At 40.5% G+C, this 24,842-nt stretch overlaps 1 protein-coding gene across 3 annotated transcripts in view; it reads left to right on the top strand.

The window, feature by feature from the left end:
- The window catches only part of LOC115218570 (leucine-rich repeat-containing protein 45-like), an 82,087-nt gene that overhangs the window by 45,632 nt on the left and 11,613 nt on the right, over positions 1-24,842 (top strand). For all 3 annotated transcript variants that reach the window (XM_036502076.1, XM_036502067.1, XM_029788464.2), the window contains 3 exons: positions 3,733-3,810; positions 8,584-8,695; positions 22,865-22,935. In XM_036502076.1, the coding sequence (XP_036357969.1) occupies positions 3,733-3,810; positions 8,584-8,695; positions 22,865-22,935 (261 nt within the window). The remainder of the gene's footprint in view (positions 1-3,732; positions 3,811-8,583; positions 8,696-22,864; positions 22,936-24,842) is intronic.

Below are 24,842 nucleotides of genomic sequence, written 5' to 3'. Positions count from 1 at the left end.
CATACACACGTACATACGCACACACATACATGGGCACATGCATACGTGCGCGTATACATACATACGCACATGCGTACGTATGTACATACACACATACATACACGCATACATACATACATACATACATACATACATACATACATACATACGCACATACATACATACATACATACGCACAATAGTAAAACAAAAGTTCTGTGATATAGAGATAAAGATCTGATAATAGGTTTTAGGGTATAGTTTTGGGAGTAAGGGTCGTAAATCACTTCCAAGCTTCGGGAGGGCCCCCCCCCCGAGGAAGTTGAAATTTGATAGTATTGTGATGAGTGGTCACTCTACATCTATCCATGGCTACAGGTTTATAGCTTTATGTTTATAGAGTGTATGTGCGTGCATATACACACACATACATATATACATACATACATACATACATACATACATACATACATACATACATACATGCTTACACAGGCGTATGTACGTACATGCATACGTACATACATACACACATGTATGCATACATACACACATACATACGTACATATATATGACGAACTAACTGTTACTTTCTCAGATGCAGCGCGGATTTTTGTCAGTGAACAGGTCGCGGATTTTAGCGACGAAAATATTTTGACAAATTAAACTTAAATGTTGAAGTGAATCGAACGGCTTTTGTGTGTTTCTTAAATGGCTTATAAACACCTTCCACGCTGCAATTGTTTATATTATATATATATATATATATATATATATATATATATATATATATATATATGTACAGACACACATATATATATACAGACACACATTCATTTTTTACATTTAACTATTTTCTAATTATTTATTTACTTTCTTACTTTATTTAACCTATATTCTAACTTCCAAAAACTCAAAATTCTCAAATTATAATAACTTTTAGTCATTGATCAGAATGACCAAATTATTTTTGTTGTTGGTAATGTATTAATTATTAAATGATTTAAGCCTGCAATCTAATTTAGGTTAATATAGGGCGTAACAAATATCAGAAAATCAAAAAAAAAATGTGTGTAATAGGTGTAAAACAACTTCCTATAAACGAATATGAAAAAAAAATTTCGCGCACGCGAAAGGGGTGTGTGGGAGAGGCCTCGGAAAATTCACATCGGGAAGTTCCGAAAGCGTCTGAGGAGCTGACCCGGGCACCAAAACAAAAAAAAAATAGTGTAATATGTGTAAAACAACTTGCTCTAAACGAATATGACAAAAAAAATGCGCTCTCGCGAAAGAGGGGTGGGGGAGAGGCCTCGGAATATTTATATCGGGAATTTCCGAAAGCGTCTGAACCGGGCACAAAAACAAAAACAGCGTAATAGGTGTAAAACAACTTGCTCTAAACGACTATCATGAAAAAAATGCGCGCTCGCGAAAGGGGGGTGGGGGAGAGGCTTCGGAAATTTCACATCTTCAGTTCACGGCCTTTAAACTAAGAAAAAATAGTGTAATTGGTGTAAAACTACTTGTTCTAAACGAGTATCAAGAACACACACTCACACATGAATCATAAACTCCGTATTTCGCAAAAAAAAAATAAATAAGAGAAGAAATTCTGGAAAAAGTGAAGAAATGTTGGATCTCCGCCATGTGAATCAAAATACGTGTCAGAAACATCTTGAAATACTACAGAAATTATGTTACGAAAATGATAATGTATACATACCTCTTTGAGTGGTCCATCGATAATGATGATAAAGAAATGAGTTGGATTTGAACTCAGAATATTGACTAACACAACTACATACTACAAGACTCAAAATATTCAGCCAAGTCACCACCCTTTAACTAGCAATAATAATAACATCAATAACATAACAGCCAAAAGATTTATTTGTTCTGAAAATAACAATCATAGTAAATAAATATGTTCTTTAATATTCACATTCATGTGCACAGTTAAACACACTTACATACAAACAGTCACGCATGCATAATACAGAACGGAACACATAAATGAAGGATGCATTACTTAGTATATATTACATCTAGAGAATTTTGATTAATAAGTCAAATATGCAAATTATAAAGATAATTAATTGCTTTACTAAACAGTGTTGTAAAGGTGAAAAAATAAATTTGGGAAAAAAATACACGCCAAAACTAATTAATAAAGGATAATTAGGGATGGATTGACACAAAATAATAATTTTTTCTGTCTCTTTTTTTCTGATAAATGCATCTTAATAAGTGAGAAGAATTGCATATATCTGAACTATTTCAAAGAAAAGCATAAATTTAATGTTTAAAATAGCTTTAACCAAGGAATGAGATCCAACATTTCTTCACTTTTTCCAGAATTTCTTCTCTTTATTTTTTTTTTTTTTTGCGAAATACGGAGTTTATGATTCATGTGTGAGTGTGTGTTCTTGATACTCGTTTAGAACAAGTAGTTTTACACCAATTACACTATTTTTTCTTAGTTTAAAGGCCGTGGACTGAAGATGTGAAATTTCCGAAGCCTCTCCCCCACCCCCCTTTCGCGAGCGCGCATTTTTTTCATGATAGTCGTTTAGAGCAAGTTGTTTTACACCTATTACGCTGTTTTTGTTTTTGTTTTTGTGCCTGGTTCAGACGCTTTCGGAAATTCCCGATATAAATATTCCGAGGCCTCTCCCCCACCCCTCTTTCGCGAGAGCGCATTTTTTTTTGTCATATTCGTTTAGAGCAAGTTGTTTTACACATATTACACTATTTTCTTTTTGTTTTGGTGCCCGGGTCAGCTCCTCAGACGCTTTCGGAACTTCCCGATGTGAATTTTCCGAGGCCTCTTCCCCACCCCCCTTTCGCGTGCGCGAAATTTTTTTTTCATATTCGTTCATAGGAAGTTGTTTTACACCTATTACACACATTTTTTTTTTGATTTTCTGATATTTGTTACGCCCTATATTAACCCTAATTTATGTGTTCATAACAAATTTTAAAAATATTTTATTGAGTATGCAAAAATTGTTTCTAATATTGTTTGTTACCCATAGTCATTGCTAGTTAATTTTTTAATATTCCCGCTTTTAGATATGTTAAACCTAACTTAACTATTTTGTAAACAATTCTATTTTTCTACATTAACTAGTGTACATTCTCATATATTTATTGTTTCACTCATCACTGCTTCAGCAAGTACAGTAATGGTTATGCTTCACTAATAAATTCATATGACTGAAACATATCGTGAGTTGTCTCCCTTACTTCTTGAAATAATTTTTTCTTGACTCCGCCGGTTACGACGACGAGGGTCCCAGCTGATACGATCAACGGAACAGCTTGCTCGTGAAATTAACGTGCAAATGGCTGAGCATTCCACAGACACGTGTACCCTTAACGTAGTTCTCGGGGATAATCAGCGTGACACAGAGAGTGACAAGGCTGACCCTTTGAAATACAAGTACAACTCATTTTTGCCAGCTGAGTGGACTGGAGCAACGTGAAATAAAGTGTCTTGCTCAAGGACACAACGCGTCGCCGGGAATCGAACTCACAACCTTACGATCATGAGCCGAATGCCCTAACCACTAAGCCACGCGCCCTCACTGAAATAATTAAAATAATACTAGCAATTTACTAAAGCACTTTCCCTCTTCGCATAATTCTAATTAGCTTTTTTTAATTCTCCCTGCATTGAAACATTAACTCTAATTAAACTATTGCATACATTTATAGTTTGTGTGTATCTGTATGTGCATATATATTTCACAGGAATTTCGTAACAAAGAAAAAAACCTAGTTAAAGATTTGAGTAAAGCCAGCAGTAAAAGCATTCAACTGGAATGTAAGGTGAGTGATATATTTCAGCTGAAGTTTAAGTTTCTATTCCTTTTTAGTTGACAAAATAAAGCTTAGTTTTCTTAAGTTCTGAGTCAAGGCTTAATTACTTGCATCCATCACATCGTCGTCGTTATTTAATATTGGTCCATTCTGTATATTGGTATGGGCAGGGTAGGTCAGCAATACTGAATTTATCAATGCATCAGGATCCTGCATCATCTCATCTGTAAGATACCAATTTTTTTAGGTTTATGTAACTATCATTCAAATTTTGCTTGGCCTACCTCATTTGATAGCAATTTTTTCACTCAGTGTGCATTATCTGATCACACTGTTTTTCAATAATAAATATCTAAAATAGCAACTGAGTTTCTATCAATAATAAAAACTTCTTTTTTAAAAATTGGAAGTAGACATTGGATTGGTGTAATCCTAGATATAATCATCATCATGTCTAGATGTTCGTGGGAGAGTGAGGTCACACTGATAGTCATCAATATAACAACCGTATAGTTCAAGAGTGGGACCAGTGAAACTTGAGAATATTTGGGCCTCAGTGTAGCCAATGAAGAGGTTTGCATAGTTGGGACCCATTCTTGTTCCCATGGCCACTCCAGAGATCTGCTGGTAAAAATCACCCGTGAATGAGAAGCAGTTGAGTGAGAGGACAATTTCAACCAGACAAAAGAGTGTGGATGTGTCAGGTTGGGGGTTGGATCAAGGAAATGTTGGAGTGCACGCTGCCCCTTGTGTTGAAGGATCACCTTGTATAGATTCTTGATGTCAAGAGTGAAGAGAAGTTTAGAGGGACCAGAAACTGAAAGAAGACTGTCGTAAATATGTGTACACCAGCTGACGTACCCTGTAATTCCCAGGAAAGCAAGGCTTATCCTTTGGTTCTGTTCTCATAATTGTTCCACTAAACCAATAACAACAATACACGTAGCCCGTAAAATGGTTTTTGTGCATTTACAGAGAATACCGAACTGTCTTACATAGGATCTTGTTTTTAGGAATTCCCAATAAGTTATGAATACCCAAATTGTGAAGTCAGTTATGTAATAACATGAAATTAGTTACCCGATAGTAAGAATTCAAATAAAGTAGCCCCGAAAAGAGCTTTAATGTGTTCCAGAGTATATAGAACATAGGAGGAAATACTAATGCTAAAATCATGAAGCATGTTATGTAATAACAGGCCAATCAGATATGAGATAACAATTCAAAGTAAATAACTCTGAAAAGGGCTGTTGTGCGTTCCCAGAGAATATCACCCTCAGAGGCACTAGTGTTGGTATATTCATGAATAAGTCACTAACCAAAATAAGCGGATCTATTGTTTAGGAAAATACTATTTACATGTTTAAGGGTTGTACTGGATAAATTGGAATTTATTGTTTTATTGCCTGTGTTTTTATCATGCCAGCATGATATGAACGGTAGTATATCCCATCATCATCTCCTTTTGATGTTATTTTGTCTGAGCATCTGACCTCACAATATCTTCCCATGTCTACCTTGATCTTTCTCTTCATTGATATCTTGTTCAATCAGTACAAAGCACTTCTTCATCAAGTACTAATAATCCATCTGCTTCTTGCACATCAACAAGTGCATTTAATGCTCAGCTGTTTTCTCAGCTCACTTAAGCTCTACATAATTGTTACACATTTAACTTATCATACACAAATTATTTCTCAACAGCCACACTTCACCTTCAATGCTTTGTTACTGTGCAACTTCACTCTTATTCTTCATACTGTCTGTCTTTTGTTATCAGTAGGTGTAACAACTCCCTGACTACTTTTACCTTTCTTGCTCTTGCTATTTTATTTTCACTTCACCATTAATTAAGTTGCATAGATAGCAGGAACAATTAACCCATCTTGTACACATGAAGTTCTGGTTCACTTTCAGTATGTCACAGATCCTACTGCATCTTTTATGTATCTATTGTTTGTTTGTGTTCAGTTCATAGAACTGAATCACTACATACAAGCATGTCTATCTTATTAGGCTTCTCTTTTAGTAACAGTTTGATTTTGATGGTTTTACTTTTAAGCTTTTACTACTGAACATTCAATTTCATTAACTTGTTGATGAGCTACATTGTTCAAAGAACATATGTGTATATATTAAATGTAATGTGTCTAGAACCAAACAGATAATAAAGAGTAAGAAAAAAGTATCTATCAGGTCATTCCATAAGTAATGTCATTTTTCAGATTTTACTTGTTGAAACATATTCTAATATGTTTAAACAAGATTTTTTTCATGGGTGCATAAATACCACAGAGCTGGAAAAGCTTCAGTTAGATAGATTCTGGATTGCAGAGATACAAATAATAATTTGTTGCTTTAATAGTCCCTCATGAAAATGGAGGTCACAGAAGAGTACATGAGAAAAATTGGGCTTTACGAGCATACAGAAGTCAACAATGTAACAAATGCTGTAAAAATGTGCAACAAGTGTATGGTGAAAGTGTTTTGAATATTCACAAATACCAATGGTGGTTCCATAAATTTTGACAAGAGGACTTTAGCTTGGAAGATGCCCACCACTCTGGGCATGCTCTCTTTTTTAATGTGTTGAAAGCCGCAATTGTTGAAGGATTAGCAGAAGTTGTTAATTCCTTGTCATCAACTGTCCATCACCATTTGCAAGAACTTAGAATCATGTCTAAGCTTGGCAAGTGGGTTCCACATGAACTAAGTGAAAACAATCAAAGAGAACATGTCAATATTTGCACTGCTCTTTATTCATGTGTGAAAAAATGTCCGGTTTTGAACCACCTAATGACTAGTGATGAAAGTAGATACTCTATAAGAATGTTAAATGTCAAGTCAATGAGTTCAACCAGGAGAACAAGCAAGACCCCATCCAAAACAAGATCTTCATTATTGGAAAGTTTTGTTAAGCATTTGGTGGAGCATGTTTGGTGTAATACACTTTGAAACCTTGCCACAAAACCAGATAATTACAACGTGTGAAAAAATGTCCGGTTTTGAACCACCTAATGACTAGTGATGAAAGTAGATACTCTATAAGAATGTTAAATGTCAAGTCAATGAGTTCAACCAGATCTTCATTATTGGAAAGTTTTGTTAAGCATTTGGTGGAGCATGTTTGGTGTAATACACTTTGAAACCTTGCCACAAAACCAGATAATTACAACTCAAGTGTACTGTGAACAAACTGATAGATTGAATAAAAAATTTACAGAAAAAGGTGATAGTCAGTCAAAAGGGTGTCCTTTTCCATCATAACAATGCCAGGCTTCATACTGCAAGAATCACATGTGCCAAGATTGAAGAGCTAGGTTGGGAAAAGCTTCTACATCCTCCCTATTCTCCTGAATTTCCTCCTTTGGGTTATCATTTTCCCAAAGCTTGCAAAATTTTATTGATGGAAAAGAATACAATTCCTTAAAGGCACTTGAAATAGACCTTCAAGAGTTTTTCTCTTCTAAGCCAGCTGATTTCCATAGAAATGGTTAGAAAAACCCTTTTACAGCATTGGAAGAATGTTATTGATTCAGATGAGGAATATATAGGTGATTAAATTGGTACCTTATTTGATTTTTTATTTCTTCAAAGCCTACTACAAAAACATCATTACCTGATAATATGACTCAGTTTTTTATCAATCTTTTCATAACCTTACATTTTCACAAAATTAGAAGCTGGAGATGATTGTCATTATCTTGGCTTACTTGTTTGTTTACAACTATATTTTGAATATAGAAATATTCTAAAATTGTCTTTATCTCATTCTACTTTGTCAATATATTTTACTATCTTCTCTATGAAAATTGCTGATCTTTTAGATACAATTTATGTACAATAAGTCTAATTGTTGATGCTCACATATGTGAGCACTTTCCTACTTTTTCTCTCCAGAAAATAATTTCTGTTATTTATTCTAAATTTGAGTAAATTTTGTTTGAACAAGGAATTGGTATAGAGGCAAATGATAAGCCAAAATAGCACTTCCTGATGTTTATGATCAATTTCACTCTTTAGTTCCTACTTTATAAATTCCCTTTTATACTAATTATCATAATCATCCTTATTCATCAATATTTTAATAGATTTTTTCATGTTTACATTATTAAACCAGGTTTGCAATCTCTGTGCACCTTGATCCTAAAGCATGCTAATTATTATGATAAACCTTATCAAAATCAATACTATGCTAGAATTCTTTTCAACACTTACACCATTTCTGTTATATTAAAGGACAAGTAGACTTTGCCTTTTAAATTTTTTTTTATTTTTCATTGCCTGGGGTAGTTTGGGCTGTGTCAAGTTTGACTTCATTTTGTCTTATTACATGAAGATAAAAGTAAAGTTTTTACCCAGTGTCACAGTACATGACTGGTCATTGTTATTGCATCAGTAGCTTTGTCTAAGTCTAAATGTTATTAATATATTCTGTTGGTCCAGGACAAGTTAACAGAAACAATAGAGCACTGGACAAAATACCAAACATTATTTATTTTATTTCTCTACTGAAGAAATCATCTTTAACTGGCATCCCTCTTGTGGTCAATATAATATGTACCTGTAAATTATTTAGCTTCTTTTAGTCATCTAATTTGCTTCCTTCAGAGAATTGATCCTGTGCAGCATAAACAGAAATTGATTTATTAGTTAGCATCATTTTCTGCTTTGTCTATATTTCATTTATATTTAATCTATTTCTTCTATGTTAAGAAATTCTAAAACTATCTTTTCTGCTTTAGTCCTCGAAAATTAAAGTTATTTGATTTTGACTTTTAGCTATCTGATTCTGAAACCAAATGCCATGCACTTCAGGAGCAGGTCTATGAACTGAAAGAACATATTGCTTGTTTACATTCAGAAATAGAATTAAAAGAAGCTCAAAATAAAGGTAGATATTAATAATTTCACACATTATCAATATATTCTCGCTGCATAGTAAACATGTTTAAATATGTTGTTTCATATATCAGTCATCATCATCATCATCATCATCGTTTAACATCCGCTTTCCATGCTATTGTTTAATATCCGTTTTCCATGCTAGCATGGGTTGGATGGTTCGACTGGGGTCTGGGAAGCCAGGAGGCTGCACCAGGTTCCAGTCTGATCTGGCAGTTTCTACAGCTGGATGCCCTTCTTAATGCCAACCACTCCATGAATGTAGTGGGTGCTTTTTACGTGCCACCGACACAGGGGCCATAAGAAGTTTGGAAATGGCCACGATCAGTTGGTGCTTTTGTTAAATAGTTTGTCTAAGATTGAAATAAAAGTTCAAAGTCAGGGTATAAGAATTGTTGAGTAAAGTCAGTGTTATTGATGATAAGATTGAATTGCTTCAAGTTAGATGGTGGCAAGCAGGGAAATGGACAGTAAGGCAGTTCCAATGAAATTAAAATTCTGATGAAAATCAAGGAGGAATGATATATTGAATAGGTTTGTGTAGAAGGAGTTTATAGTTAAAAGTTCAATGAGAAAGGTCATTTTAGTAGTGAAAGAAGAAACAGTGACACATTGAAGCAGTACTTGAAAGTAATGAAGTGTTAGCTGCAACCTGAATTGTAGTGAAAGATGAGCTATGATTATGACCAGCAACAATGGTATATAGAAAAACAAACTGTAAAAATAATGGCTAAAGACAAAGCAGTTAAAGATGTAAACTGAAATAATATATCACTGGTGTCAACAGTGTACAATAATAATAAGTTCTCATGGATATGGCTATGTGATTAAGAATTTTGCTTCACAACCTTGTGATGATTTCCATTCTGATCCCACTGCATGACACCTTATACAAGTATTTCTACTAGAGCCTTGGATTGACAGTGAAATTTGGTTTATGGAAAGTGTATGAAAGCTTGTTGTGTGTGTGTGTGTGTGTGTGTGTGTGTGTGTGTTGTGTGTGTGTGTGTGTGTGTGTGTGTGTGTGTGTGTGTGTGCGTACATGCCCCAGACTTACCAACTTGTCAAACTGTTCAACCCATGCAAGCATGGAAGGTAGACATTAAATGTTAATGATGAATGAGGATTATATATGTATATGAATTCATAAAATTTTTCTTGATAATGTATACTTGCTTTTATTAAAAGTAATTGATAAGCAGTTTTTTTATTGTTATTGTTGTTGTTGTTGTTGTCGTTATCATTATCATTGTTATTATTATTATTATTATTATTATTATCATTATTATTATTATTATTATTATAAGATTATTATTATTATTATTATTATTATTATTATTATTATTATTATTATTATTATTATTATAAGATTATTATTATTATTATTATTATTATTATTATTAAGATTATTATTATTATTATTATTATTATTAAGATTATTATTATTATTATTATTATTATTATTATTATTGTTATTCTTTCAACGCGGATGGACGTGTCTCCGGAAGCGGCGTAAGTTTTGTGCCAATTTCATTGGAAATTTCTTTAAAAGTTGTAATATTTTTGGATAATTTTGTGGCCAAGCCGACTAACTTCGTACGAAGCTAGTTGGCTAGGCAAAATTTTACCCCATTGGGGGTAAAATTACATTTTAAACTTTTGAACTTTGTCAAAATAACAAACATTTAAACAAAAAATGGCTATGAAACGAGCAGTTAGCTGTTCCTTCCTTCCAAATACATTCCCTCCACAAACACACACATTATCACAAACTACACCAAAAAAACACCTACTTCGCGCCGTAAAAGGCAACAGAGATCCTCCTTCCGAACCGGAAAGCACGCGCGCCATTCGAAAAGAGAATGCAAAGCAGGACGTCGCGTTCGACATCACTCCTGATTTCCCCCCTCTGCCTTCAACAAGTGATGTTGTACCGAAGGGGGAGGAAAAGAAAAATATGCATCCAATTGACACAAACATGAAAAGTAATCTTAGTGAAAAAACTTCCAACGGTTTTGCTTCTGCTGCGAAGCAAATTTCGGAGGAAGTAAAGATTACTTTAACAAGACATCAAAAAGGCGAAGGAGTTATTGAGGAAGGATGGCAATAGCATCTTCCTCAATACTCCACAAGAAGTAATTGACAACACCAACAGGAAAACAATTACATACCGGGTTTTCGATAGGAAACTGAAAAGAATAACAAACGCCACACCCCAACAGTTAGAGATAGCTCTAAAGCCCATTTGGGCCCAAAAGAGCTACATAACCAAGGGGAAGCGTTTCGGAACCGTGGAGGTTCGCTTCCCAACAGAGGAGCAAGCAAGGGCGAACGCCATTTCGCCCTTGAAAACAGAGAGTTTGTTACTCATTCCAACCCACCTCGGGCGAAGAGTGACAAAAATAAAAATTGACCTCGTACCACCTGAACTCGATATGTCATGGCTGGTGGCAGCTGTCCTCTATGACATAGAGGACACTACCACCATTCTGGATGTCAGGAGAGTCAGGGAGAAAAACTGGTTGGGGATGGGAGTGCTGCTTCTTGCTCAAATTCAGCAAGAAAATATCAGCAAGGTCCCAGATTTCGTCAGTTTGCCGGACGGCACCAGGCTAAACATTGCTGTAGAGGGGCGAAAGCCAAAATGTTTCCTCTGCAGCAGCGAAAGCCACTTAAAGAGGGACTGCCCCATTCAAAAAAAGAGAATGGAAGAATACAGCAAGAGGCAGCAGCAACAACAACAACAACAACAACAGAAACAACAACAACAGAAACAACACGAAACACCAAAGGCTGCTACACCATCAACACCATCACCAACACCAAGACGAACAACACCACCTCCAACAACAACAACCACCACCAAACCAACACCAGTACCTAGAAGGTCGACAGCAGCAACATCAAGAGCAACAGGAGCAGCGGCACCACCGATACCGGCGGAACCAACAACTTTTCGTCCTGCTGCTGAAGCAGACCTCTCATCTATTCCTTTGCCGGATGAAGAGTACTCGGATTGTGCGAGCTCTGATTCCAACAAAGGAGAATGGAGCACAGTGCCTCCAAAAAAGAAAAGGAGGAGAAAACAAAAAGACATACAGGGGAAGCACGAACAAATAGTGCTTCCCAACATCAACAACAACAACAACAACAACACACACTCACAACAACAAACAACAACACTTTCGACACCACTACTGCCATTGCCACTGCCACAGACACAATTACATCAATAAATACAAAAAACCAGGAACTGGTTGAGTATTTGAAAGAAAAAACAAGTACAAATATAACGGATTTCGTTATACCAACACAAAACACACCACCAGCACACATTCTCACAATAAAAATAAACAAAACAACATACAACGAAATTAAACAAATATTCCCTAACGATGTGGGATCGTTAGGGAAAAGTTTCTCTAAGAAACTGTACAAAAATATTGTGGAAGCACCCGTGCAAAAGCACAAGGGAGCCACCCCCACCACCAACAACAGTAAGTAGAGCCTTTTTTTTCTCCTTTTTTTTTTTTCCTAACTTTTGAAACATGGCAAATCTTAGAATCGGTTGCTTGAATGTGAGAGGCCTCGGGTCACCTTGGAAACAGGGTCACCTGTTAAACGACCTGAGGTTTCATGATGTGGATGTAGCAGCCATCAGTGAAACCAGGCTCTCCGACCCGCAGGAACTCGCAGCCCTTTTCGGCGGATACGAGATATTTCTATCTCCATGTCGGCCAGGAGCGGGCGGTGGTGGTACTGTGGTGTTGTTTCGGAAGGGCCTGGACTTGAAAATAAGGACAGTTTTCTTGGATCCGGAAGGTAAGTTGGTGGTCCTCGACGTGGATGGTAGTGACGGCGGTGCTTTCAGACTGCTGGCTGCCTACACTCCGATAGGAGCAGGGCAGTCAGATTATTTCAAACGTCTGGAAGTTTTCCTGGGAACGTCACGCACTCTAGTGCTAGTTGGGGATTGGAACGCTGTCTTAGACGAACGTTTTGATCGGGTGGGCAGGGGAGCGTCTGATAGGAGAGGGGGAGGGTGCAAGAGCCTCGCCAACCTACTCGGCCGCTTTCAGCTGTCCGACAGGTTTCGACTAGACAACCCGAATGTGCCAATGTGGACTTGGACCAACCGCATCGGGTCGTCTAGATCGTACTTAGATAGAGTGTTTTGTAGGCCAGCGGATAAGGACAGCATAGGGTGTCCACAATTCCACCTAGTCGAATATACGGACCACAAATTAGTGATCTGTACGGTCGACTTAGATAGGCTACATAGACAGGCACCCGGCTACTGGAAGCTGAACGCGTCGTTAACGGCGTGCAAAGCTTACAGAGACCGGATTAGTTACTGGTTAAGCGGGCGCTCACGGGGGCAATCATCAACAACAACTGGTGGTTTGTCCTCAAGAGAGCAATTAGAGTAGAGTCGATTAGGTATAGTAAGACTCTAGCTATTGAACGTAGGAAGAGAGAGAGCGGGATTTAGTTAAGAAACTAGATGAGGCTCTTGACACTGGCATCGCGACCGACATGTTGGCGGCAAGGTTGGCCCTCGACCAACACTTCGACGCCAAACATGAAGGCTGTGTTGTCAGAGCTAAGGCACGTTCGCTAAGCGGGGAGGGGACTAGAGCCGCTCGATGGGCCCGCGTGGTGGAGGCGAAGCGAGGCAACAAAGCAACCATTCGGTCTTTGGTGGACCAGAACGGGCGCGAGGTTACCGAACCGAAGCAGATGTGTACGGTGCTTCAGCGGCACTTTGCTCAACTGTTTGGGACGAGCGGTGGAACGGACAACGGTGCAGACTTCGGTGTGTACCTGGACGGCCTACCGCAACTCTCGGACAACGAGGCAGAGTGCTGCGAAGGACCGATATCTGCCTGGGAAGTGGGAGAAGCGATGAAGAGTTGCACGAGAGGTAGATCGCCAGGTTTGGATGGTCTGCCCTACGAGCTTTACTTTTCAATGCCAGACTTGTTTGCGGGCCTGTTGGCAAACGTCTACTGCAACTGGCAGCAAAACGGGAGAATTCCTGCTTTTGTCTGTCAAGGAGTGGTGGCTTTGCTGAAGAAGGACCCAAACAAGGGGGACATTATAGGGAATTTCCGGCCCATCACTCTGCTCAATGCAGAGTTGAAGATTTTGGCCAAGGTGCTAGAGATTGGCGCTTGTCGTGGACAAGCTGGTCGGCTGGACGCAGACATGTGCCGTGCCGACCAGGTCGATACACGACAACCTCCATCTCATGCGCTACATCATAGAGAGGGTGGGTAATGACGCTGGCGCGGGTGGGGCTTTGATCAACTTGGATCAGAGTAAAGCCTTCGATAGGGTCGACCATCGGTACCTGGCAGCTGTCCTCAAGGCAGCCGGCTTCGGTCCAGTGTTCCGCGGGTGGATAGCTGCTTTATACAGCAACATTTGCTCGGTGATAAGGGTGAACGGTCACCTTTCGGAACCGTTCGACATCTCGCGTTCGGTCCGCCAAGGATGCCCTCTCTCCTCCCTCTGGTACATTTTGACTCTCGAGCCTTTACTGCGCAAGGTGGAGGCTTTGAGGGTTATCCCGCGCGATCTAGGAGGTGGAAACAGCGTGTCTGCTTATGCCGACGACGTCACCATGGTGGTGTCGAGTCACAGGCACATTGGCCTGATTGGTGAGACACTAAACCAGTACGAAGCGGTGACAGGGGCAAAGATTAACGCGGAAAAGTCTGTGGGCTTGCAACTGGGCACCTGGAGAGGCAAGCCCATGCCGTCCAACAGCGTCGTAGGACGCTGGACAGACGGACCCGTTAAACTGCTCGGGGTCTGGTTCGGTCCGGACCTCCAGGTGGATAAGAACTGGGAAGAGGTGACGAGCAGGGTGGCATGTCTCACCCAGAAATGGGCCGAGAGGAAGCTGTCCCTGAAAGGTCGAGTGGAGGTGGCGAATGCGTACATCGCATCCGTCATCTATTACCGCTTGACCGTCGTCCCTTGTCCTGACCGCTGGTTGGCCAAGCTGGTACGCCTGCTCTTCGACTTTTTGTGGAAGGGTCAGGTGCCACTTGTCAGGCGATCCATCTGCTGTCAACGACCGCTGAACGGAGGCCTTGGAATGCCGTGGTTGCTGTTGCGCAGACATGCGCTCAGGCTGCAGCATCTCAAGCGTTTCCTAGACGGTGAACAGGTGTGGTTGTCTTTTGTCAGACGCGATATTCCGCAGCTCGTCTCTTTGACGGAGCTGCAGACCTGGATCAAACGTAGACCGAGAAATGGCGCTTGGCACCTCGAGTGCCGTCAAGCCCTCTCCGCCCTCCGCCAGGCGGGCAATGCGATCGGTTACAGCTCCACTCTAGCGTTCTATAGAGGGTTAGTGGAGGAAAAATGTGACGACGGTCTCGGGGAAACTCTAGGCGTTGAAGACGACGAACTGAGCGGTCTGTTCGGGAGGACTTTCGGGCCGGGGCCGATGGATAATTTCCAGAGGTCTCTCGCCTGGCAGTGCTACCGAGGGGCTCTGCCTGTTCGAGATAAACTCTACCGGCACGGAAGTGCCGTCAGCCAGGCCTGCCCGAGGTGTTGCCAGGACGACGAAACCGTTCTGCACGCACTCGTCCAGTGCCCGAGTATTGCTGAAATATGGGTTTATGTCGAACAGCTACTGTCACGTGTAGGACGGATCTGACTATCGGCCGAATCCATAGTGAAGATTGCCCCGCCGACCTCCTTTAACAAGGAGGGCGAGGCCGTTTTCTTGTGCCTAGTGGCTGTGGCGAAAGAGGTCGTGTGGTGGACTCGTTTGAAAGGGCTAAAGACAGACACTTCCTCTTTGGTCAAGGCCTCATCAACTTTTTCAAGTTTCACTTGAAAAGGAAGATGAGGTTAGAGAGGAAAGTGCTGTCCGATAGCAAGTTTTATGAAAGGTGGGTGAATTGTGCGAGACTGGCCTGTATAAATGGACCAGTTCTCAGGTTTCGCCTGTGATTTCAAAAAGGTAATACAAAAGGAGAAAAAAAGGGGACTCTCTACACCCCCCTTTATTTGACCAGGCTTCCGTTGGCTTTTGTAGGGTTTTTCCACCAGGAACCTTTCGAAACGTCTCCCCCTTTTGGGAGTTTTTCATTGTTGAATTTTTTAAATTGTTATAAAGATTTTTACTCGATGTTTTTCAAAAACGGCAAAACCCTTTGTAACCTTTCGTCCTGTCTTGTCCCTTTATGTAATCATGCGTGTCAGCCCTTGTGGCCAATAAAAAAGAATTGATTATTATTATTATTATTATTATTATTATTATTTCCAACGCGGATGGACGTGTCTCCGGAAGTTCTGTGATTTTTGTGCCAATTTCATTGGAAATTTGTTTGTGAGTTGTAGTATTTTTTAATATTTGCGTGGCCAAGCCGACTAACTTCGTACGAAGCTGGTTGGCTAGGCAAAATTTTACCCCATTGGGGGTAAAATTATTGTTTATATTATTGACATTCACATTATTTTGCACACACACAATTCCAAAATGTCGTTAAAAAGAGCTGCTGGCTCTTCCCTCCTTGCAACACCACCCCCTCCACAAGAAGAAAAAATTTCGTCAGCGGTTCCAAACCGCCCATTTCAAGCCGTAAAAGGCGAAGTAAACATTACAATGGAACGTGCTGAAAAGCAAAGCGTTCCAAATAAGAACAAAAAAGACGGCGTCTCTTGCGACGTCATTTTAGATTTCCCCCCTTTACCTTCAACTAATGTTATAGTACCGAAGGGGGAGGAAGGGAATGATATGAATAAGAGAGAAATAAACAAAGAAAAAAAAATTGAAGAAAATTCCAAAGGTTTTGCTTCAGCTGCGAAGCAAATTTCGGAAGAGATACAAGTTTCGATGAAAGATATTAAAATGGCAAAAGATTTGTTGAGAAAAGAGGGAAACAGTGTTTTCCTCAACACACCTCAACAACTCATACAAGAGACCAACACAAAAACAATTTTCTATAAAGTTTTCGAAAAGAAAACTAAAAGATTGGTTAACGCCACACCCCAACAGTTAGAAATGGCTCTGAAGCCCATTTGGGGCCAAAAGAGCTATGTGACAAGAGGGAAGCGATTTGGAACCGTGGAGGTTCGCTTCCCAACAGAGGAGCAAGCAAGGGCGCATGCCATTTCGCCCTTGCAAAATGAACATTTGTTCCTCTTTCCGATGTACCTCGGGCGTAAGGTCCAAAAAATAACAATAAATACAATACCCCCCGAACTGAATATCTCATGGCTAGTGGCGGCTATCCTCTATGGCATAGAGGACACTGCCACTATTCTAAATGTTCGGAGGGTAAGAGAAAAGAACTGGTCAGGTATGGGTATTGAACTGCTGGTACAGATACAGCGGGAAAACATCAATGCCATACCTGACTTTGTAAATCTTACTAGATGGGACCAGGCTAAACGTTACTGTAGAGGGGCGAAAGCCAAAATGTTTCCTCTGCAGTAGCGAAAGCCACCTGAAGAGGGACTGCCCCATTCAAAAAAAGAGAATGGAAGAATACAGCAAGAGGCAGCAACAACAACAACAACAACAGAAACAGCACGAAACACCAAAGGCTGCCACACCACCAACACCATCACCAGCACCAAGATGAACAACACCACCTCCAACAACAACAACCACCAAACCAACACCAACACCAGTACCTAGAAGGTCGACAGCAGCAAGAAGAGAAGGTGAGAGCTCACCAACGCGGGCACCATCAACAGCAACAGGAGCAGTGGCACCACCGATACCGGCGGAACCAACAACTTTTCGTCCTGCTGCTGAAGCAGACCCCTCATCTATTCCTTTGCCGGATGAAGAGTACTCGGATTGTGCGAGCTCTGATTCCAACAAAGGAGAATGGAGCACAGTGCCTCCAAAAAAGAAAAGGAGGAGAAAACAAAAAGACATACAGGGGAAGCACAAACAAATAGTGCTTCCCAACATCAACAACAACAACAACAACAACACACACTCACAACAACAAACAACAACAACACTTTTGACACCACTACTGCCATTGCCACTGCCACAGACACAATTACATCAATAAATACAAGAAACCAGGAACTGGTTGAGTATTTGAAAGAAAAAACAAGTACAAATATAACGGATTTCGTTATACCAACACAAAACACACCACCAGCACACATTCTCACAATAAAAATAAACAAAACAACATACAACGAAATTAAACAAATATTCCCTAATGATGTGGGATCGTTAGGGAAAAGTTTTCCTAAGAAACTGTACAAAAATATTTTGGAAGCACCCGTGCAAAAGCACAAGGGAGCCACCCCCACCACCAACACCAGTAAGTAGAGCCTTTTTTTTCTCCTTTTTTTTTTTCCTAACTTTTGAAACATGGCAAATCTTAGAATCGGTTGCTTGAATGTGAGAGGCCTCGGGTCACCTTGGAAACAGGGTCACCTGTTAAACGACCTGAGGTTTCATGATGTGGATGTAGCAGCCATCAGTGAAACCAGGCTCTCCGACCCGCAGGAACTCGCAGCCCTTTTCGGCGGATACGAGATATTTCTATCTCCATGTCCGCCGGGAGCGGGCGGTGGTGGTACTGTGGTGTTGTTTCGGAAGGGCCTGGACCTGAAAATAAGGACAGTCTTCTTGAATCTGGAAGGTAAGTTGGTGGTCCTCGACGTGGACGGTAGTGACGGCGGTGCTTTCAGACTGCTAGCTGCCTATGCTCCGACAGGAGCAGGGCAGTCAGATTATTTCAAACGTCTGGAAGTTTTCCTGGGAATGTCACGCACTCTAGTGCTAGTTGGGGATTGGAACGCTGTCTTAGACGAACGTTTCGATCGGGTGGGCAGGGGAGCGTCTGATAGGAGAGGGGGAGGGTGCAAGAACCCCGCCAACCTACTCGGCCGCTTTCAGCTGTCCGACAGGTTTCGACTAGACAACCCGAATGTGCCAATGTGGACTTGGACCAACCGCATCGGGTCGTCTAGATCGTATTTAGATAGAGTGTTTTGTAGGCCAGTGGATAAGGACAGCGTAGGGTGTCCACAATTCCACCTAGTCGAATATACGGACCACAAATTAGTGATCTGTACGGTCGACTTAGATAGGCTACATAGACAGGCACCCGGCTACTGGAAGCTGAACGCGTCGTTAACGGCGTGCAAAGCTTACAGAGACCGGATTAGTTTACTAGTTAAGCGGGTGCTCACGGGGGCAATCATCAACAACAACTGGTGGTTTGCCCTCAAGAGAGCAATTAGAGTAGAGTCGATTAGGTATAGTAAGACTCTAGCTATTGAACGTAGGAAGAGAGAGCGGGATTTAGTAAAGAAACTAGACGAGGCTCTTGACACTGGCATCGCGACCGACGTGTTGGCGGCAAGGTTGGCCCTCGACCAACGCTTCAATGCCAAACACGAAGGCTGCGTTGTCAGAGCTAAGGCACGTTCGCTAAGCGGGGAGGGGACTAGAGATGCTCGATGGACCCGCGTGGCGGCGGCAAAGCGAGGCAACAAAGCAACCATTCGGTCTTTGGTGGACCAGAACGGGCGCGAGGTTACCGAACCGAAGCAGATGTGTACGGTGCTTCAGCGGCACTTTGCTCAACTGTTTGGGACGAGCGGTGGAACGGACAACGGTGCAGACTTCGGTGTGTACCTGGACGGCCTACCGCAACTCTTGGACAGCGAGGCAGAGTGCTGCGAAGGACCGATATCTGCCTGGGAAGTGGGAGAAGCGATGAAGAGTTGCACGAGAGGTAGATCGCCGGGTTTGGATGGTCTGCCCTACGAGCTTTACTTTTCAATGCCAGACTTGTTTGCGGGCCTGTTGGCAAACGTCTACTGCAACTGGCAGCAAAACGGGAGAATTCCTGCTTTTGTCTGTCAAGGGGTGGTGGCTTTGCTGAAGAAGGACCCAAACAAGGGGGACATTATAGGGAATTTCCGGCCCATCACTCTGCTCAATGCAGAGTTGAAGATTTTGGCCAAGGTGCTAGAGATTGGCGCTTGTCATGGACAAGCTGGTCGGCAAGACGCAGACATGCGCCGTGCCGACCAGGTCGATACACGACAACCTCCATCTCATGCGCTACATCATAGAAAGGGTGGGTAACGACACTGGCGCGGGTGGGGCTTTGATCAACTTGGATCAGAGTAAAGCCTTCGATAGGGTCGACCATCGGTACCTGGCAGCTGTCCTCAAGGCAGCCGGCTTCGGTCCAGTGTTCCGCGGGTGGATAGCTGCTTTATACAGCAACATCTGCTCGGTGATAAGGGTGAACGGTCACCTTTCGGAACCGTTCGACATCTCGCGTTCGGTCCGCCAAGGATGCCCTCTCTCCTCCCTCTTGTACATTTTGACTCTCAAGCCATTACTGCGCAAGTTGGAGGCTTTGAGGGGTATCCCGCGCGATCTAGGAGGTGGAAACAGCGTGTCTGCTTATGCCGACGACGTCACCGTGGTGGTGTCGAGCCACAGGCACATTGGCCTGATTGGTGAGACACTAAACCAGTACGAAGCGGTGACAGGGGCAAAGATTAACGCGGAAAAGTCTGTGGGCTTGCAACTGGGCACCTGGAGAGGCAAGCCCATGCTGTCCAACAGCGACGTAGGGCGCTGAACAGACGGACCTGTTAAACTGCTCGGGGTCTGGTTCGGTCCGGACCTCCAGGTGGATAAAAACTGGGAAGAGGTGACAAGCAGGGTGGCACGTCTCACCCAGAAATGGGCCGAGAGGAAGCTGTCCCTGAAAGGTCGAGTGGAGGTGGCGAATGCGTACATCGCATCCGTCATCTATTACCGCTTGACCGTCGTCCCTTGTCCTGACCGCTGGTTGGCCAAGCTGGTACGCCTGCTCTTCGACTTTTTGCGGAAGGGTCAGGTGCCACTGGTCAGGCGATCCATCTGCTGTCGACGACCGCTGAACGGAGGCCTTGGAATGCCGTGGTTGCTGATGTGCAGATATGCGCTCAGGCTGCGGCATCTCAAGCGCTTCCTTGACGGTGAACAGGTGTGGTCGTCTTTTGTCAGACACGATTTTCCGCAGCTCGTCTCTTTGACGGAGCTGCAGACCTGGATCAAACGTAGACTGAGAAAGGGCGCTTGACACCTCGAGTGCCGTCAAGCTCTCTCCGCCCTCCGGCAGGCGGGCAATGCGATCGGTTACAGCTCCACTCTAGCGTTCTATAGAGGGTTAGTGGAGGAAAAATGCGACGACGTTCTCGGGGAAACTCTAGGCATTGAAGATGACGAACTGTGCGGTCTGTTCGGGAGGACTTTCAGGCCGGGGCCGATGGATAATTTCCAGAGGTCGCTCGCCTGGCAGTGCTACCGAGGGGCTCTGCCTGTTCGGGATAAACTCTACCGGCATGGTAGTGCCGTCAGCCGGGCCTGCCCGAGGTGTTGCCAGGACAATGAAACCGTCCTGCACGCACTCGTCCAGTGCCCAAGTATTGCTGAAATATGGGTTTATGTCAAACAGCTACTGTCATGTGTAGGACGGATCCGACTATCGGCTGAATCCATAGTGAAGATTGCCCCGCCGACCTCCTTTAACAAGGAGGGTGAGGCCGTTTTCTTGTGCCTAGTGGCTGTGGCGAAAGAGGTGGTGTGGTGGACTCGTTTGAAAGGGCTAAAGTCAGACACTTTCCTCTTTGGTCATTGCCTCATCAACTTTTTCAAGTTTCACTTGAAAAGGAAGATGAGGTTAGAGAGGAGAGTGCTGTCCGATAGCAAGTTTTATGAAAGGTGGGTGAATTGTGCGAGACTGGCCTGTATAAATGGACCAGTTCTCAGGTTTCGCCTGTGATTCAAAAAGGTAATATAAAAGGAGAAAAAAGGGACTCTCTACCCCCCTTTTTTTTTACCAGGCTCCCGTTGGCTTTTGTAGGGTTTTTTCCACCAGGAACCTTTCGTAACGCCTCCCCCTTTTGGGAGTTTTCCGTTGTTATATAATTATTGTTATACAGTTGTTTACACGGATTTTTTTAAAAAAACGGACAAAACCCTTTGTAACCTTTTGTCCTGTTTTGTCCCTTTATGTTTTCAAATCATGTGTGTCAGCCCTTGTGGCCAATAAAAAGAATAAATTATTATTATTATTATTATTATTATTATTATTATTATTATTATTATCATTATTATTATTATCATTATTATTATTATTATTACTATTATTATTATCATTATCATTATTATTATTATTATTATTATTATATATACAGTTCATATCTGCATTTGGAAATATTTTTTCCAGTTTCTATGTTGATATACTTCACTAAAGGATATGCTCAACTGGTTATGGTCAAACAACTGACAAACAAATTTGTGGTATTGAGCAGAATATTTGCTGTAGCTCATCTTTTATACCAAGACAAAACAATTTATTAATATTATTATTATTATTATTATTATTATTATTAGTGAAAAGCTGTATTAGTGGAACACTGGATAATTATATTACTTGAAGTCCAGAATTCACTCTCACCAGAGTTAGCTTTATTTAACTGTCTATTCTCTCAATATATTATTGTGATAGTAATTAAAGAATGTCTGAAAAAGATTCTTACTAGTGTAAATAAATTATAGTTAAAATATTGAGGTAAAAAAAAGAAAATTCATTGATATTTTATTAAAGAACAATTTCATTATCTGTATCAATGACATTCACATTCTTTACCATATTTTCAATATTAGGTAGAATTTGAGATGTCACTACTCTAAGGTTATACTGCAAATGCTCATTAGTGAGTCTTGACTTAATTTTTGACTTAGAAAGAGAGTGATGCTTTAAAATAGAGAAAGCATAGAGAGAGAAGGAAGGAGGGATGATGAAATTAAATGCAAAATTAAAGCGCAAGTTTAAGAGGTGTGAGACGATAAGGTTAATAATTGGAAAATTTGAGAAAAATTTTTTGCTTGTAAAAATTAGTAACCTAGAAACTCATTGAGGGCCAGACAACAACATGTTGAGGGCCGCATGCAGCCTGCAGGCCTCAGGTTGCCCATGTATGTCATAGATCTTTCTGATGTTTTTTATAAATGTAAAGCTGATTGAACCACAAGTCATTTACTTAACCTATATGGCATATGTTTTTTTCTGTTTTACTTGCCCCAGCAAAAATTAGTCTGTTTTATACTCTTTGTATTTTTTAAATAAATTCTATCCTGCAGATATGTTAGAACAAAAAAGAAATGAATTCAATGAGAAAATCAAACAGTTTGAAGGAATTCAAAAGAAAGAGGTATGCATCATTGTCGTGATCACTATTACACCACAACCATTATCATCACTGTCATCACTTTTCCTCTACATTTCACTCCTTCACTATTCACTCTGACTTAATAACAATTTGTGCTTTTCTTCCTGATGTATTGTGTATCAGTGTCATTATATTTATTAATAAGTGAGTCAAAGAAGGAGGAACAGTGCCTTGATATTTGCAGGCTCTAGCAAAATTAATGTGTTTGATGTTGAGTTTGCATACTTGTGGTTTAGTGTGTGAAAGAGAAAATGGAGAGTAAGAAACTCAAAAGGAAATATCTATGATGAGCAGAAGTAAAATGTCTCAGGATTAAATAGTAGACTAGTAATTCTCAGGTTGAGTGTTCAAACTCACTGTAGGTAAATTATGTCACTGGATGGTACACTTAATTCTATGTACATCAGTTTACCCAACTCTATGAAATAGGTGCCACATCCTTCAGGAATGTTACCTACTATAAGTTTATCTTTCACTCATCTCAAACAAATGAAATTAAACATTGACACATGAGGGCCATTTAAGATTTAAAAGACAATATTAAGTAGAGATAAATTGTTTTAATGATATACTAGCTGTAGACATCCCACCTCTGCCTATTGCTCTAGATTTCAGTTTCTTGTTCCTATTTTGCTGTTTTGATCAAAAGTTCATTTTGCTATTTTATTTTATTTTACTCATTTACTCCAAAATAATTTTACGTACAGAAATTCTCTTGAAATTCATGTGTAATATGTGATGCATTGGTTGGCCTTATTGGAAATGGTGGGTTTTTGTCACTTTTGCTTATAATCAATACAAGAACATCCTTCTACTGTTATGTTTGTCCAATAACATGTTTGTTCATGTACTTACATGAAGAAAGCCATTTCATTTCTGTCAAATATTTTTTTATGTAACTGTACAAATTATATTCAAAATATATATTCAAAAAATAGGTTTTAGTTTTGAACACTGGAAATTTGTATAATACCACTTTTTATATTACCCTGTTGTTTGTCTATTCAATGTCCATTATTGGTGTAATATTAGGATTAGTGAGGGTCTTGCTGACACATGCACAACTTCTTGTCACTCATATTATGTTGCTGATTCAGTTAGGTACAAATTTGAGGATAGCAATAAGCAAATATGCAAATTTAGCAAACAGGCAAATAGAATTTACTTTGCAACAGCTGTGTTAGTAAGTTGTAGCAACAGGCATCAAATCGTTTCGTCATGTTTTGTTTGTGATCAACAGTACATTCTACTGTTCTGTTTTGTTTTGTTTGTCCCATTTGCTCCTCAAGATAATTTTGTGTGCAGAAACTCACTTGAAGTATGTATGCTTTGTTTGAAATGCATCAGTTGTACCTGCCATCATGTCCAATGTTGGCATGGATTGCAAAGTATAACATTTGAAATGAAATTATCAGCTCATTCTATTTTTTAATCTACTAAATTCATGTCTACTAATTTCATGTGTAATTTGACATGAAGTTAGTAGATTAAAAAATCTGGAAGAAAAATTAGAAAAAAGTAAAAAGTAGATTAAAAAAGCTGGAAGAAAAGGTTACATCAGGACTCAGTTGGTGCTCATTTTCAACTGAGTAAACAAGAGCAAACATGAAATAAGTGCCTTGAGCAAGGCACTGAGTGAGGCACTTGCCTGATCAAGGAATCAAACCCACATTCTTATGATTGTGAGCCCAACACAATAACTAGTGGGCCATATGTCTTCAGCCCATAACATAATGTTCTCAATAATACTCCAATGTATGTGGGTGAGAGTGTTAAACACTAGTATACCATGTCATAAAAATGTTGACAATTTTTGTAACTAAAGACAATGGTGCATCCATTCAAAATGACAAGTGAAACCATTGATAAATTTCTTACCAAAAGACTTC

The sequence above is a fragment of the Octopus sinensis genome, linkage group LG1 (assembly GCF_006345805.1).
Source record: "Octopus sinensis linkage group LG1, ASM634580v1, whole genome shotgun sequence".
In the NCBI taxonomy this organism is placed as follows: domain Eukaryota; kingdom Metazoa; phylum Mollusca; class Cephalopoda; order Octopoda; family Octopodidae; genus Octopus; species Octopus sinensis.
This window is presented reverse-complemented; position numbering and strand designations above follow the sequence as displayed.